This window comes from Strigops habroptila, chromosome 11 (assembly GCF_004027225.2).
Source record: "Strigops habroptila isolate Jane chromosome 11, bStrHab1.2.pri, whole genome shotgun sequence".
NCBI classification, from domain to species: Eukaryota; Metazoa; Chordata; class Aves; order Psittaciformes; family Psittacidae; genus Strigops; species Strigops habroptila.
Window position 1 is genome coordinate 30814371 of NC_046360.1, and position 14047 is coordinate 30828417.

General features: G+C 42.4%; 1 protein-coding gene across 24 annotated transcripts in view; it reads left to right on the forward strand.

The window, feature by feature from the left end:
- The window catches only part of FOXP1 (forkhead box P1), a 387257-nt gene that overhangs the window by 350117 nt on the left and 23093 nt on the right, over positions 1-14047 (forward strand). For all 24 annotated transcript variants that reach the window (XM_030501104.1, XM_030501109.1, XM_030501116.1 and 21 more), the window contains one exon: positions 5871-5954. In XM_030501104.1, the coding sequence (XP_030356964.1) occupies positions 5871-5954 (84 nt within the window). The remainder of the gene's footprint in view (positions 1-5870; positions 5955-14047) is intronic.

Genomic DNA, 14047 nt, shown 5'->3' on the forward strand with positions numbered 1-14047 from the left:
AAGAAACTGCAGCTTCATTTCCTCTTTCCTAAACTGTAACTTGAAAAGAAATAGGAAACTTAAACAGGCTGACTGATTGGAAATCCATCAGTATGTATCTAATGCTATTTATACTCACCCAGGGGGGTGGAGGGGGGCGAGCGGAATGTGGTCCCCTTCATTTAGAGTTGTTGATACATGGGGGAAATGGTTGATGTTTATTTCAAAACGCTGCATGACCTGGCTTGTTTGGTGGTCTCTCATATACTAATACTCTCCATGTATTATTATTACTACTCTTATTTTTTTTGCCATTTGTAGCATATAATTTTTTTTAAGCACCAAAAGGGGGTAAATGGGAATATATTGAATGTGATGCAAAGGTATAACCTATTTGTGTAACTGCCTTTCCAAATGTTTTTGAGTCCTTTCTGTCTCCCTGCACCTCGCTGCTCTGGCTGGGCAGCTTTGACAGTGCGTCTGTGTGTAGGCAAGAGGTTAGCAAAGAAGGGGAAATTAAAACAATGTTGTACATTATATAGTTACCAGCTATTGAAAAACCTATTTTGTATGCAAGACAGCAGCGTAGAGATATATGGAAAGCCTTGGGCTAAGTACAGAAGATAATTACATTTGGAATTTTACTGAGTTAAGTCATTTATAGCTTCAAATAGTTGGAGAGAAAAATCAGCAAAACCACACTTAAACTTCTTGTTGTTACTTTTCCAGATAAGCATTTAAAAAAATGCCTTTTATCTTCTTATCTTACAAATTACCCTTTTTCTTTCATAGATATTTCTTAAAATTTTACTTTCAGGAACATGCTGGTCATGACACTCTTTCACTATTAGCTGAAGCAATATAAACTATTTTAATACAAGTTTTATAAAAATCAAACTACCAGTCATAAAATATCAGAGTCTTGCAGAAAATATTATGAGAAAGGGTCTGTTATTTTAACAAGTTTCTTGGGAGTTAGGGAAAAAAAATCTGCAGTCTTCCTGGTAAACTGAGATATGAGATAATCTTTTACCAAGATGCAGTAATATTCAGGCTGAGGGTAAATCTAGATTTTCCAGTTACAGTCAGGTTGAAAAGCATTAATCCTTCTCTCCTGCAGTCGCTGGGAATGGCTGTGCTTGGAACTACAGGAGAATGCCCTGTGTTAACAGTCGGGCAGGACAGAGATGATGTTGGTTGTCACCAATCCATAAGCCCTTGACAATATTTTGTAAAGATTTATCAGTGGTGCATTCTACTGATTGTCATAAGTGACTTAGACACTAATAGTTACAGCTTTCCACCCATTTAGTGTTAGGGAATACCTCTTAGCTTGGAGTCATTGCATAGAGGCAGTATAAGGTCTCCAGGACAAGAACATAATTTCAGAGTGGTGCAAGAGCCAAAGAGTTCTGGATTTGTTTTTAACAATCATACTAGCACAGTAAATAGGATGAACTGGAGGCTTAATTTAGACAGGGATGTTGATAACAGAGTGAAACCATCTGTGCATTGGCCAGCAAGGACAGGTAGAGGAGAAGGAAGGTGGTCCTGCTTCTGAAATGTACCTGTAACTCCTCTCTTCTCCCTTTTCTTTCATCCTGTGTATCGGTCCTCTTGATACTTTAAAAAAAAAAAAAAGAAAAATAATCTGCCTAAATAAGTACAAGGATTTGTCCTCCAGTACCTAGTTTGTCTGGCTGTGACCTGGTTTTGCATAGGACCATAATAAAACAGAAGTCTGGCCCAACAGCAGAGTTTTTAGTGATGCTGTCTGCAGCGCTCAACATGTTATAGCAGGACCAGTTGGACTATGACCACTGACCTGATATTTCTGCAGTAGAGCACTTACCAATGGGGTGATGACAAGCCCTCTGACCAATTGTTTGAGTTTTGTGAGCTAGATAGAAGAGGGATCCATAGCCTTTACCATTTGACATGCAGAGCTGAGCACTGGTGAGAAGCTTTGCCTTCCAGTGGAGCTGTGAAGTATCACATGCTGTTCAGGGTCCAGCACCATGGCAAGATCTAAGTGCTGCACCATTTCATGTACAGCCCCATAGAGACAGGAGTAGAATTTACCAAATTCCTTCCACCTGAGGGATGCATTTAAGGTTTTGAGTGCGATGGACCCAAATGCAAGCCTGCCTTTTTTTCTTTATGCTCTTGCTTGTTTCACGCACAGTAGTTTTAGCAGTGTCATTGACAGAGATTAGTGCAGTGTCTTTTAAAGAAAGTAATTTTTACGTCAACTTTTTGGAAAAGAAAAGCCCACAACAAAACAGGTCAGGTCTGGTTTGTGTTTGATTGTAAATGCCCCTTCGCAGAAGTATCTCGAAGCTTTGGTCTCAACATTTCCATCACAAACATACTTAAAATATCACAGACAAGGTAGAGATCTTCTCATATTTCACTTTGTTTAAACCATCTTGACGTGATCATTTGTTGTCTTTATAAATAGTGAGAATTGGGCTGCCGGGTAAAACACAAACACAGGAACATATCCTTATCCTTAGCTAGTTCTTAGCAGCACCACCTTTGAGTGAAAAAACATCCCAGAACGGCAACAAGGCTATGATAAGTTTTAAAAAGTATCTTCTCATGGGAGAAATTGAAGACAGCTGGCCATTTTCAGTGTAGTGAAAACACTGTTTGGGCCTGTTTTCCTAAAGCATCCACTGACACTCTTGAAGTGGATCTTAACCTCTCTAGTGCACAGCCCAACTAGGCCCATAACGGAAGGAAAGAAGCTGTGTCTTGGTCGTCTCTTGCATTGCCCATGACTGGCTTACTTCTCCTTTGTCCTTGGTCTGTACAAAATCCTACTGCTGAAGCGATCTCCCTTCTTGTTGGTGTGGCCGTGTTGCTCCTGTTGAATGCCCTTGCCAGGTTTCTGTTTTCACATTCCTGCTTCTTGCCGTTATTTTCTGTCTGTTTTTCTTCCTGTGTTATTTCTCCATCATCTGTGCTTAATGCCTCCTCTCTTACTCCTTAGTCACCAGACTCCCATGCTGCCCCTTTGCCTTGAGTCCCTTCTGGCCTGTGCTTTCTATGCCTTCCCTCTCCTGCTATTCCTACCTGTGTAGGTTTAGGATTTAACCTCTCTGGGGCAAGGCATGTGTCTTGGTGTCCCAAGTTTGCAAAGCATGTACCTTTCTCTAGGTGTGTTTCATGTTGAACCACAGTCAGGCACCTGCATCGTGGTTGTACCCCACAGAGGTGAGGGAAACCTCACAAAATCAGGCTTATCATGAACTGGGTGGCCATCTGAAAACTCCCACCATGCAGAGCTTTCAAAATGGAAATAGGAAGAAAGAATGAGGCTTCAGATGGGAGTGTGTTCTGGTCCTCAGACCCCCTCTACAGAGCAGATCTTTATGTACATGGCAGAATACTCCTTGCCCAAGAACACTATCAGTATATCAAGACCATTTTCCTGCATGTCTACTAGTAATCCCCATTTCTGGAGCATCTGGGCTCCCGTGAGAGCCACCAGTGAGAATTTGCTCCCATCGGTGACCAAACGAGCCCTCATGGCTTCTTTTGTATGACCCCATTGACCAGAGGGGGCTACTAGTGACATTCTAGTTTTATATCACTACTGCTTCCTGACCTAAGGGAAAAACAGTTTAAAGAAATTCTTCAGATTTTTTTACTTCTCTTCAGTGCTTTGAAACTGAGAGACCTCTATTTTTCATAATTTAAACTCCTGCCTAACTGGGTGAGTGTTTGAATTCCTAGACTATGACAAAATGCTAGCATGTGTCTGCCTGAAATGTCGAGAGGATCTTTAATAACCTCCGTCCACCAGAAACGGCGTTAAAAGCCTTGCTAAGATGATGAGTGAAAACACTGCAAACAAGGACCCCGGCCGCTCGGAGGGAGGTGCACCGCTCCGTTTGGCTGCGGGGGCCCGGAGGAAGCGCGGCAGGGTGTGCCCGGGGCTGCCCGGGTGCCTTCCCTCCTGCCGCCGCACTGGTGCAGGCAGGAAGCTTTCAGGTGCCTGCCTTCTATTTATTTTGGCTAGAAGATGTTGTTCTTCTGCAGTAGCCTGCAGACCAGAATTTAATGCACAGATGACCCCGCCAAGCAGCCTGGTGCGCCCAGTGACTGCTACAGATGAGAGATTGCACAACAGGGCTGCACTGAGAGCACAGCTATTTCTTGGATTTAATTTGTTTTGTGTGAAGCACGGCAGCTGAGGGGTGAGACCTCTCCTTTCTCTGAAGAGGTCCTCAGAGGACTCTCAGAGGGAGAAGTTTCTGCTGCACTGCTATGATAAGAGCCTGTCGCTGCTCTTTGGCTCTTCTGTGAAGTCCAGCACAGATCTGGTGATGAGATTGCAGGAGATCTGCTGTGAGTGTCAGGTTCTCTCTCTTGCCATTGAGGTTTTTGACCAAGAAAAAGCAGCTGTTTGAAAAGCCCAGTGATTTTGCTTTTGCACTTCCAGAGCACACAGTGGTCACACCATTTTTTCCTTTATTTAATTCCTGTCTTGGAAACCCATGTGCCAAGTTTTATCCTATCACAGTGCCTTTCTGGCACGGTCAGAAACCCCTCGCCTTGCAAACAGCAAGGCAACCGTGACCGTAAGGATACGAATGGGGATTTATGACCAAGTCTCCTTTTATATACACTTAGCCCAACTTTACTGTTACAAACAGATGATGGTGATAAGGTGGGCAGGTTGTTTAAAGTGTTGCTGGAATGTGAGCGCAGTTTTCCTCTTGGCACTGGGATCTGGCTTGTCTAAAGCAAAAAGTCTGCAAAAATCGTCGTTTTTAAGAACCCGATCCAAGTCCTGCTGGAAACAGGAGCTTTTACACTGGGCATGTAGGTTAATAACACCCCTTTTTCATTAGTATTATTTCTTAATATCTTTCCACCGTATTTTTTTTAAAGCAGCTGGAAACAGTCCTGTTGCACATACAAAAAATGGTTTCTAAAAATAATGAAATATAGTGTTTGTCCAGTGCATTGAAATGCATTGGGAAGCCATCCTGGCTAAGGCTGTGTACGGTGTGGTCCCAAGGCAGCAGCTGTGGCCTGATGCAGTTCTCAACCATTAAGTGGAAGAGACATTCAAAGCAGGAGCTTTGCCCTAACTCTTGGCCATGATGTGACTGATGAGAAAAGGTGAAAGTATCAGTCCTGTGGCGTTGGGTGCCCTGAGATGAGTGCTCTGGGGTGGTTTCTGTACGCTGTTAGCCCTTCCCATCCTGCTGCCCACAGGTGTATGCCAAAGGGATGCTGGCAACCCACCCTGCTGCTCCTGCCCATGCTCAGGGTGCATCTGCTCAGGTTCCCAGCCTGGCTGCCCAGGGTCACCCACCGAGGGGCTGTGCCACCTTCTCAAGTAAAAGCAAGATGCTTTCTAGAGCTGAGGCTGCCTGCCATGCCCCATGGAGGTGCCTTGTGTAGTTTAACCACTTCTCTCTCTGCATTTGCTGCACGTGCCACAAGGCCTATAGGTGCCGTAAAAGCCATGGTCTATTTGTGCCACTTGTTTTCTGGTCTGAAAGGAGGCAAAGGCATCTCAGAGCCGCTGCCTTGCTTGCTTTCTGCTGTGCCTCCTGAGCTGGAGTGGGGCTGGTTAATAAACATGATTCACTGTTGTCTTTTAGCTGTCAGGGCTAGAGTGAAGCTCTTGGTGCCGGCAGGTCTAGCTTTTCTCACTCGAGGACTAATGCATTTTGCTTTGGGAAATAGTGACACCCAGCACCATGCGTTAGCTTTACCTCACGAATAGACCATATACAATTTCCAAACTACTCAGCAATAAAACTCTTCTGTCTCATGCCTCGGTGCCAGCTGTTTAATTAGGAATAAGCAGAGACTGGGTTTTATTTGTGCGAGTAACAGAGGATATTTCTTCTCCCCCCTCCTTTTAGCTTGCAAAAGATAAAGAGCGCCTGCAAGCCATGATGACACACCTGCATGTGAAGTCAACTGAACCAAAAGCCACCCCTCAGCCCGTAAGTACCAAACTGTGCCAAAAGCAAATAAAACCTCACAACAAACCTCTCTTTCCTGTTCCCCACTGGAGCGTGTGATACAAAGTGCAGCCCGCTTCAGAGCCAGCCATGGTGATGAGATGTAAAGTGCTGCTTTGCAGAACGCAATGCCATGGGCACCTGGGTTTCCTCATCCCCTTCTCTTCAGGGAGTTAGAAAGAAGTTTTGCTTTTTTCTGGCCTTACGTAGTAGCCTGTAAGTCGCTTTGCATCAGTCCAACTTGTATGAAATCTTAGGAAGTGTTAGGAAGGAGATGTAATTAAATTATATTTAGTATATTTATTCTGCTTTCTCCCTGTCTGACAGACATTTACAGTAGAAGAGACTCTAGCTGCACGTTTTGATGATAATCGCGGTTAACCAGTATCAGGTTTTATACTGTTGAAACCGAGAAGGGAAACCTTCTCCGCCCCAGATTGCCCTTTAAAAAAGAGGGTGCAGGGGAAGCAAGTAGCTCTGCAGCCCAAGAAAACTCCTGGGTAGCCCCAAACCCAGGCAGACCCACCATCTCATTCCCTGATCAAAATGACTCTTCTTCAACTGTTGTTTTCTCCCAACCTCTTAATGCTGAAAATGTTCCTCAGAGCTTCCAGTGATTATTCAAAATGGAGAGAGTGCTTTGCTTCCTGATTTTAAGATTTGTAAGATTTAAAGGTACACTGGCTTTATTTGATTTTGCTTTGAGTCATTGTGTGAAAATTAATTGAGCGTTGACAATCTATAGTTAGTACTAGCAATTTTAATCAATATGCAATGATGCAGCATAATGACAAAGTATTGGTTTATCTGTTTTGACTGATTTTTTTTCTATAAATAAAGCAAACACACACCCATATATGTGTGATTTATGGTGATGGAAATAAAAAGGAGTCAGACTATTAACCCAGCAAATATGGTAGCCTGCCAAGATGCAGTTGGTAGACAAAATTAATGTCTGAAACAGAACACATTACAGAGATAGAGAACATAAAATCATTAAACACTTCGCGCACACATTTTTACTAGAAAAGGATTTCTCAGTTTCCATGTAGTTGGAAATAAATGGCTGCAGAAGTACATAGGGAGGCTACTAGACAGAAAATTGCAGGCTATTCAGCAACACTGGAGCAGATGTCAAAGTCAATGGGAAATTTCGGTGCCTTCTTGGAGAGAGTTGAGTGGTAGGTATAAACCCTTCCATTTAAGCTGTTGAGATGCCTAAAATTGCTTGATCCGGTGGATACCAGCGCTCTAGAGTAGAAACTACTTACAGTGTCTGTAAAAATAGCATTCTTCTAGTTCCTCACATCCATCTCAGCCTGAATGCAAATGCTTCAGTGCATTGTTGGCAAAGTATGTAGACCCAACAGAATGGGGAGGAGGTTTGGTTTCTATAGCTCTTACTGGATTAAAAATTAAAACAGCGGAATAATCTGGGAGTCTCAAAGCACTCTGCCTTGAGGCCTTTCATAACAGCGGTGCCCCTCAGGAGGAAGGATTAAAAACTAAAGGGAGGAAATCATAAGGCGGCGAGCAGCGTTTGGCAAGGCGGCTCGTGATCGATGCTTGGCCGCAGAGGGCAGGGAGCTTTCGCGGGTGTTGTAGGCTATGGAGATACCAGGCGGTGTCGCCAGGAAGATTAGTGTTAACAGCTAATAAACAGGGAAAAGCAGTGGGGAAAAAAAAAGTGAACACAGGGGGAAAAGGGCTGGCTTGATTAGTATTAAAAATGTTTTACATTCTGGAAAATTATAGCTTTGTTGGGGACCTCCTACTAAATTTATTTTTAACCGCTCTATTGAAAATTCTGTACCACTAGTCAACATTATCTCTCAGTTGCTCAGCACAGTGTTTCTTTATTAAAAGAAATAGGCATGAATATTTTTGACTGAAAAATTAATAGCTTTTGAATTCATACACAGCAGGTTTTCTTTTGCAAAGAAGTCCAATATCGCTGCACAGCACTTCTATAACCATTTATTTAGAGTCCAAGTCAAACCTTTGACAGCTAGAGCAGTGTTACAAGCCAACATAAAGAACTCCAAGATGTAAACCAACAATAGGCAGTCTGTGTGAGGTTTGCCATTGTCAAATACATAGATTGTTTGGATTAGTTTATGTAAATGTACTGTTGTATTACCCTTTGGAAAAAAAAAGATCACATTTGTGTATGAAAAGTGGTTTCGTTCACAGGCAGCATTATAAATTCCTTATCCTTTAACTTACATGTTAGAAGTAAAAATTGGTGCCTGACAGGCCTATATTGTGTGGCACTCTGTTGTTGGATTGAAACTGCCTTCTTTTCATTTATTGAAATATAGAAAAATTTATTATAGATACCATCTGATAAATCAGAAATTATTAAAATATGTATAGGTGAAGCATTTGAAAATTAATTATAAAATGTAGAAGTATAGTGTTTTGCATAAATCGTGCTTTCCTAGTGAAAAAAAATACACAGGCATTGCATAGACTATGCTAGACCCTAGTCCTTTTAACTCAGTGGGATAGGACTTTGGTAAAAAGATCTGATGACCATTATTGCAGTGCAAAGTATTCTTTACATCCAGTAATTAATTTTTTTCTGCCAACATAACTAATGCAAGGTGTACATTAGAATTAATATATTACGGTACATCAGTGATTTTAAAGGAAAGAGCAGCTGCAAATCCAAACATAGCAGTGAATTGGGATTTTAAATTACAGCCTTTTTATGACTGAGGAAATGTTTTTACTCTGCTTAAAGGGTCTTAATGCTTGTTTTTAAACTGTTTTGTTACTGGCAGGTAAAATTGGTGACTGAGTGTCCATGAAAACCTCATGCCGTTTGTAATCCACACTGACCATTAGTACTGTCTTTGCCTTTTGGACTTCTGACAGTAGCTGAGCGGCTGGATTTGGACCAGGTAGAGCACAGCCTGGTTCTTGGTGGTTGTGCATCAATTCAGAACTTGCCCAGTTTCAGAGAGGGGGATGCTTGTCCAGGATAGCCATGCCCATCCATCCTGTTTGGGTGGCTTTAGCTCCTTGCAGTAATTTTAACCTTGGAAAGGGTGGTGGAGTGGCCCATACATTTCACTACACCAGTCCACCAAGACATCTGTTCAGGAGAACTCTTTAGTCCTGTTAAAGCCGATGAGATTTAAGCACGTTTTTACGTAATGTAGTGGTGGACGGCCTAAGTTGCTGCCAGGTAGGTGCGGAGGTCACTGGTGATGTCTGATGTACTGCAAAGGGCAGCTCTCCCCTGCCCTTCTCCTCCCAGCTCCTGAGGAGCTGTTGAGGAGGGGGAGTACATCAGGAGCTGGGGCAGTGCTCAGGGCCACCTTCAAAAATGTCCAGGTTTATAATTAAACTGCCCAACAGTGCAGCACTTTAAAAGAAAATGGAAGTATCTCACAACTTAACACTCAGAACAGGCAAAGTTGTTCCTATTACTGCTACATGTGTTGTTTTGGTGATACTAAAGGGCCTGAATACAGCAAGAACAAAGCTTTCTGTGTAGCAGTAGGCTGTGACATTTTTGTATGGTGATTTATTTTTTTCAAGGTAAAAACCAAAAAAAACCTACCAAAACCACAACACAAAAGCCGGAACGATTTCTCAAGAATTGTCGTTCTGGTTTTGCTATTAAGATACCTTCCCCTACATGCTATTTTCATTGGTGTTAGAGATCAGCATAATAGGTTGAAATGGAAATGTGCTTTCTTTTGGGGGATTAACTTATGTCGAAGTTCATAGGAAGGGAAGGAAAAGGAAAAAGCATCAACCAACAAGTAATTCTGCATACTGGGTGCTACAGCCATCTTTTAAAAATAGACAGAAAACTTTGAGAGAAACTTTCAGCACTTTAAATAAGATGCACTGTTAAATATCCCTCCTTCTATGTATTTTTTTTACCCTAACCATAGCAGTTATGATTGTTTTGAAATACTGTTTTTAGCAACTGTAATAACAAAGCATTAAAAAAAATAGTCTTTTAACTGTTGAGGTAATGACTGAGCATTTTAGCTGCTGCAGCCGTACTTTATACTTTGAAAAAATAACGATACGCAGCAATAAAGAGAGATTCTCAAGCACAACAAAAGCTGTTTTTATATACTGGTTTTCATTAAGTCTCACTCCTCAGCTTCGGTTTCCTTAGTATTCCTGCCAATAACAACACCTGCTAAGTGATTGCTGCCTGCCAGGCTCTGCATCTAATACACTAATGTGTCCAGGCTGAAATGGGAGAGGAAGACACAGCATTTAACAAAGTTTTAGGCCCAGTGCTAGCTTTCTCTCCCACCCTGGGTGTCAAGAAAAGGAATCTCTGTTCCAGAGCGTTTCATGCCGAGGAACTCAGTGTGAATAAATCCTCAGTCCCAGTTGGGACCAGAGCTGCAGCATCTATTGCAGAGGAGTCACTGCCCTGCAGCAGTGGGTAATGGCCCCACTGTGACACTTAGAAATATATGTATATATACACACGAAATTCTTTTTTTTTTTTCTTCTAAAAGAGTTTCAGGGGCTTTTTTATGTGCAGCCACCATTGTCATGTAAAATGTTTACACAAAAAGAAATCAGACTTAGCCCTAGTGGGAGAGCCACTTACTGGAAATCTATTTTACAGAGTGAAGGAGAAGGTTACCTCTCTGCCTTGTTTATATCTAAAGAAAATAAAGAAAATGACTCAGTCTTCACCTTTAATAGGAAGACATGCCTATTTCTTAAAAGAGAAGGTTAATAATAAAATCCTAAGCAGGATATTGAACGCTGAAACAGCTCCGGTATTCATGATTAAGTTAAAACAGTATGAGAAAATGTTCTCAAAACTCAAAACCGAGCAAAGCACCCAACAAGGGTCAGTGACTGAATTTGCAGAATTTTAGGACCTAAAACTGTTGTGGGCTTTGGTGGGTTTTATGTTGGTGGTTTTTTTTCTTCTTGGTGTTTTGGGGGGTTTTGGCTCCTGTGATTGCTTTTTTTTTTTTTTTTTTCCATTAAAGGCTGGAGGAAATCCTCCCCCATCCCCAGTACAAACATTACAAAATCGTTTAACCCTTTGGTGCAGGAGCTGTGCTCTCCAGTGTACTTGGAGAGTGCCCTATGTTGTGCCTTACTTCAGTGCAAGAGTTCCTGCTCATTGGAGTGCTCACTCCATGACTTTAGGCTCCCTCCCCTCTGCCAGCAATGCTACCTCATCCAAAAATTGTGGTATGTGGGAAACAGGCTGTGCACAAAATACCAACACGATCAACTTTTCTAATCATAGTAACTTGTTTTTAAATAGAAAATGCAAACAGGGAGAAACCGTGTCAAGTTTCCATCAGGAAAAGAAACCCTCCCAGCACGGTCCCTCCCTGATCTTTGCCCTGCACAATCATCCACGGCCGCTTTCAAGTTTCTAATTGATGCCAATATTAAGATTTAATAGTTTACCATTCGGATTAATAATTCAAGATGGCAACAAAACCAACACCATTCATAATTTGTTATTCTGCTCTAATTCACAACCGATTTTTCAGCCTTTGCGCTATAGATGCAACAAAGGAAGCAGCAGCGAAGGTCTGTGGAAGGAGCGCAGCCCTCTCCTCCCTTACCCTAGCTTGTGTTTCGGTAACAGCAGTGGCAGGGATGGACCCTGGCTGGAAGAGGAGAGTGTCATCAAATAAAACACAGAAAAAGGAAAAACTTCACTAGCGATCGACAAGGTCGTGTTTCATTAACTTGTTGGTTCAGGCTCACAAATGGTCGTCGGAGGTGAAATGCAGCAGACTCGCTGTGTTCCAGCTTTTTGTTCTCTCCTTCCTCACAGACTGCAGTCATGTTTAATTTGGAAACTGGGCTCCTTTGGCAAATTAGCAATTAGAACAATTTTGTGGGAATATGTATATGTGTCATTAGGTTTCCTGCAAATTAATAGCAAGAGCAGAGGTCAGGCAGAAATTTTCCACTTGACTGCAGCTCCTCTGTTGAGATTTGGCACTTTGTTTTGGAACGGCCACAGCTGCTCAAAGCCACAGTCTTCCTTTAGGAACTGTCTTTTAATTAGTTTACCTCATAGCCATTATTACAAATATTACTGCCTCCCCTCCTTGAAATAAAATTACTGTTTCTACAAAATATTCCGGTGACATCTTGCACCACTGCACATTGATGGTGGGGTCACTTGGATGCAGCGTTTAATCATTAGATCACCTCCATAAGCATCTCCTAATTAGAGTCCTTACAATACAATTTTATCTGGTAATTAGCTGAGATTGGCTGCTTCCTCTGTAGCTTATTAGTGGCAGCCCAGCAGTGGGTGTGAATCACAGTGTCATTTGTCAAGCCTGTTAAAGCCCCCCCCCCACCTTTGCTCGTCCTCTTCTGTGTTTATTCCTACTTGGTACCTATGTTGAAAAGCCTAAAGAAATTTAGCTCAATTCAAATTCTTTAAGCAGGGAACGGTGACCTTTGTGGATTCTTTCTTGCAGTTCCCTAGTAGAAACAGATTAAATGTTAAGTTTTTACACACTAAAAAAGGAAGGGGGCTCTTTTGAAATGGAGTAGTTGGAGCCATAATGATGAAGCACGAGCAGTGATCTTTGCAACAGGAGGGCCCGGCTGCCGAGCCTGCACTAGAGACGGGCACTTAAAATTGATGCAGATTTGCTCGCAGTTATTGGACTGTTAAAATGTCCATTTAGAAACTGAGATAAAATACAGTAGATTTAATTTCATGGTGAGACCTGTCAGTTGTACTATAATTATCGTCACTGGTCCTTTTATCATATGTAATAGATGGATAACAGGGAGACATTACTATATACATGTCCCTAATCAGTGTCCTTAAATCATGCCAGTCAACAATCGGACCGGGCAGCACGTGGCAGCAGTGCTGGCCCTGCGGGGTCTGGGCAGGCGTGCTCACCTCCACACTGCTGATAGCGGATCACACTGGTGTGGGAGTCTCTGGGAAATCAATACCCATATTTCACCGCCTTGCACCATCCCTCGCTGGGTTTGTGCTCTCCAGCTTTGCCATGAAATGTTAAGTATTTCCCACTGGAAGGCAAAGCATTGGTTGTAAGCACCTGCCCAGGGAGGTGGGTGTTTGCAGGTCCGCTGCTCATTACCTCCTTTCCTCAGAGATGCTTGTGCACCATTTCAGCCGTATTTGTGGTTGGGGCTTTCCTCTGCTTGCTCCTTCTCACCATCCAGAGGGAAAGAGCAATCACAATTTACCTATCACTCAGCTGTGCCCTTTCTGTGGGCCGTGGGCTTTTTGTGTCAGTATTCTTTCTGTAATATTAGAGCCTTTTATTTTACACTACCTTTGTTTTGGATAAATCCTATTATTTTTATAAAGAAATGTTATTTGTGGCTATTAACTCACATGAGGGATGCTAATAGGAGTTTTCTTATCTGGTTAGTTTCATACGAGGGAAATTAATACAGTGCCTTGTGGATAAACATGAGATATTTGGGGGGATAGCTGAGTAGTGTGCCTTGCCTTCATCCGAAAAGGTTTCATATCCAGCAAAAAGGAATTTTAATCATGAGCAAAAGTTGTAAAATTCTGTCCCTGTTAAATTCAGTAGGAATTTTGATACCGACTTCAGTGGGGTCAGGATTTCACCAATGTTACTTGCAAAACCGCCTAAGGGAAGGAAATGTGGAAGTAGTCAGAGCCTTTTTCTCAAGTCGTCTTTTCTGATGTTGTAGTTAAGAGATCAGACTGTTTGTTTAAAATACTTCAGCAGGAGTGACCTATTGAGATGAAGAATCGTCTTTCAAAGGACGGTGTAGGGCAGAAAGAAAGGGTCAGGGAGGAATGTGGATGCTGGTTATATAAATAGGGTTGTGTATCGAAAACGCTTCAGTTGGAGCTGGGTTTGATACACAACCCTGGAGACAGTTGTGTCTTACAGCCTGAGGTGGCAAGCTGCCATTTGTCCTGGGCTGGGCTTCGTGCAGGTAATGCCGATACCTTCTGTCCTGGGAGGGAAAAAAAGAGTGGTGCCACTTCTGCAGGACCGAATCCTGGAGTATTTCATGCAGTGTGATTAATTAAATTATTCCAGTGTTAACCTGCTCTCGGCTTTGCTTTT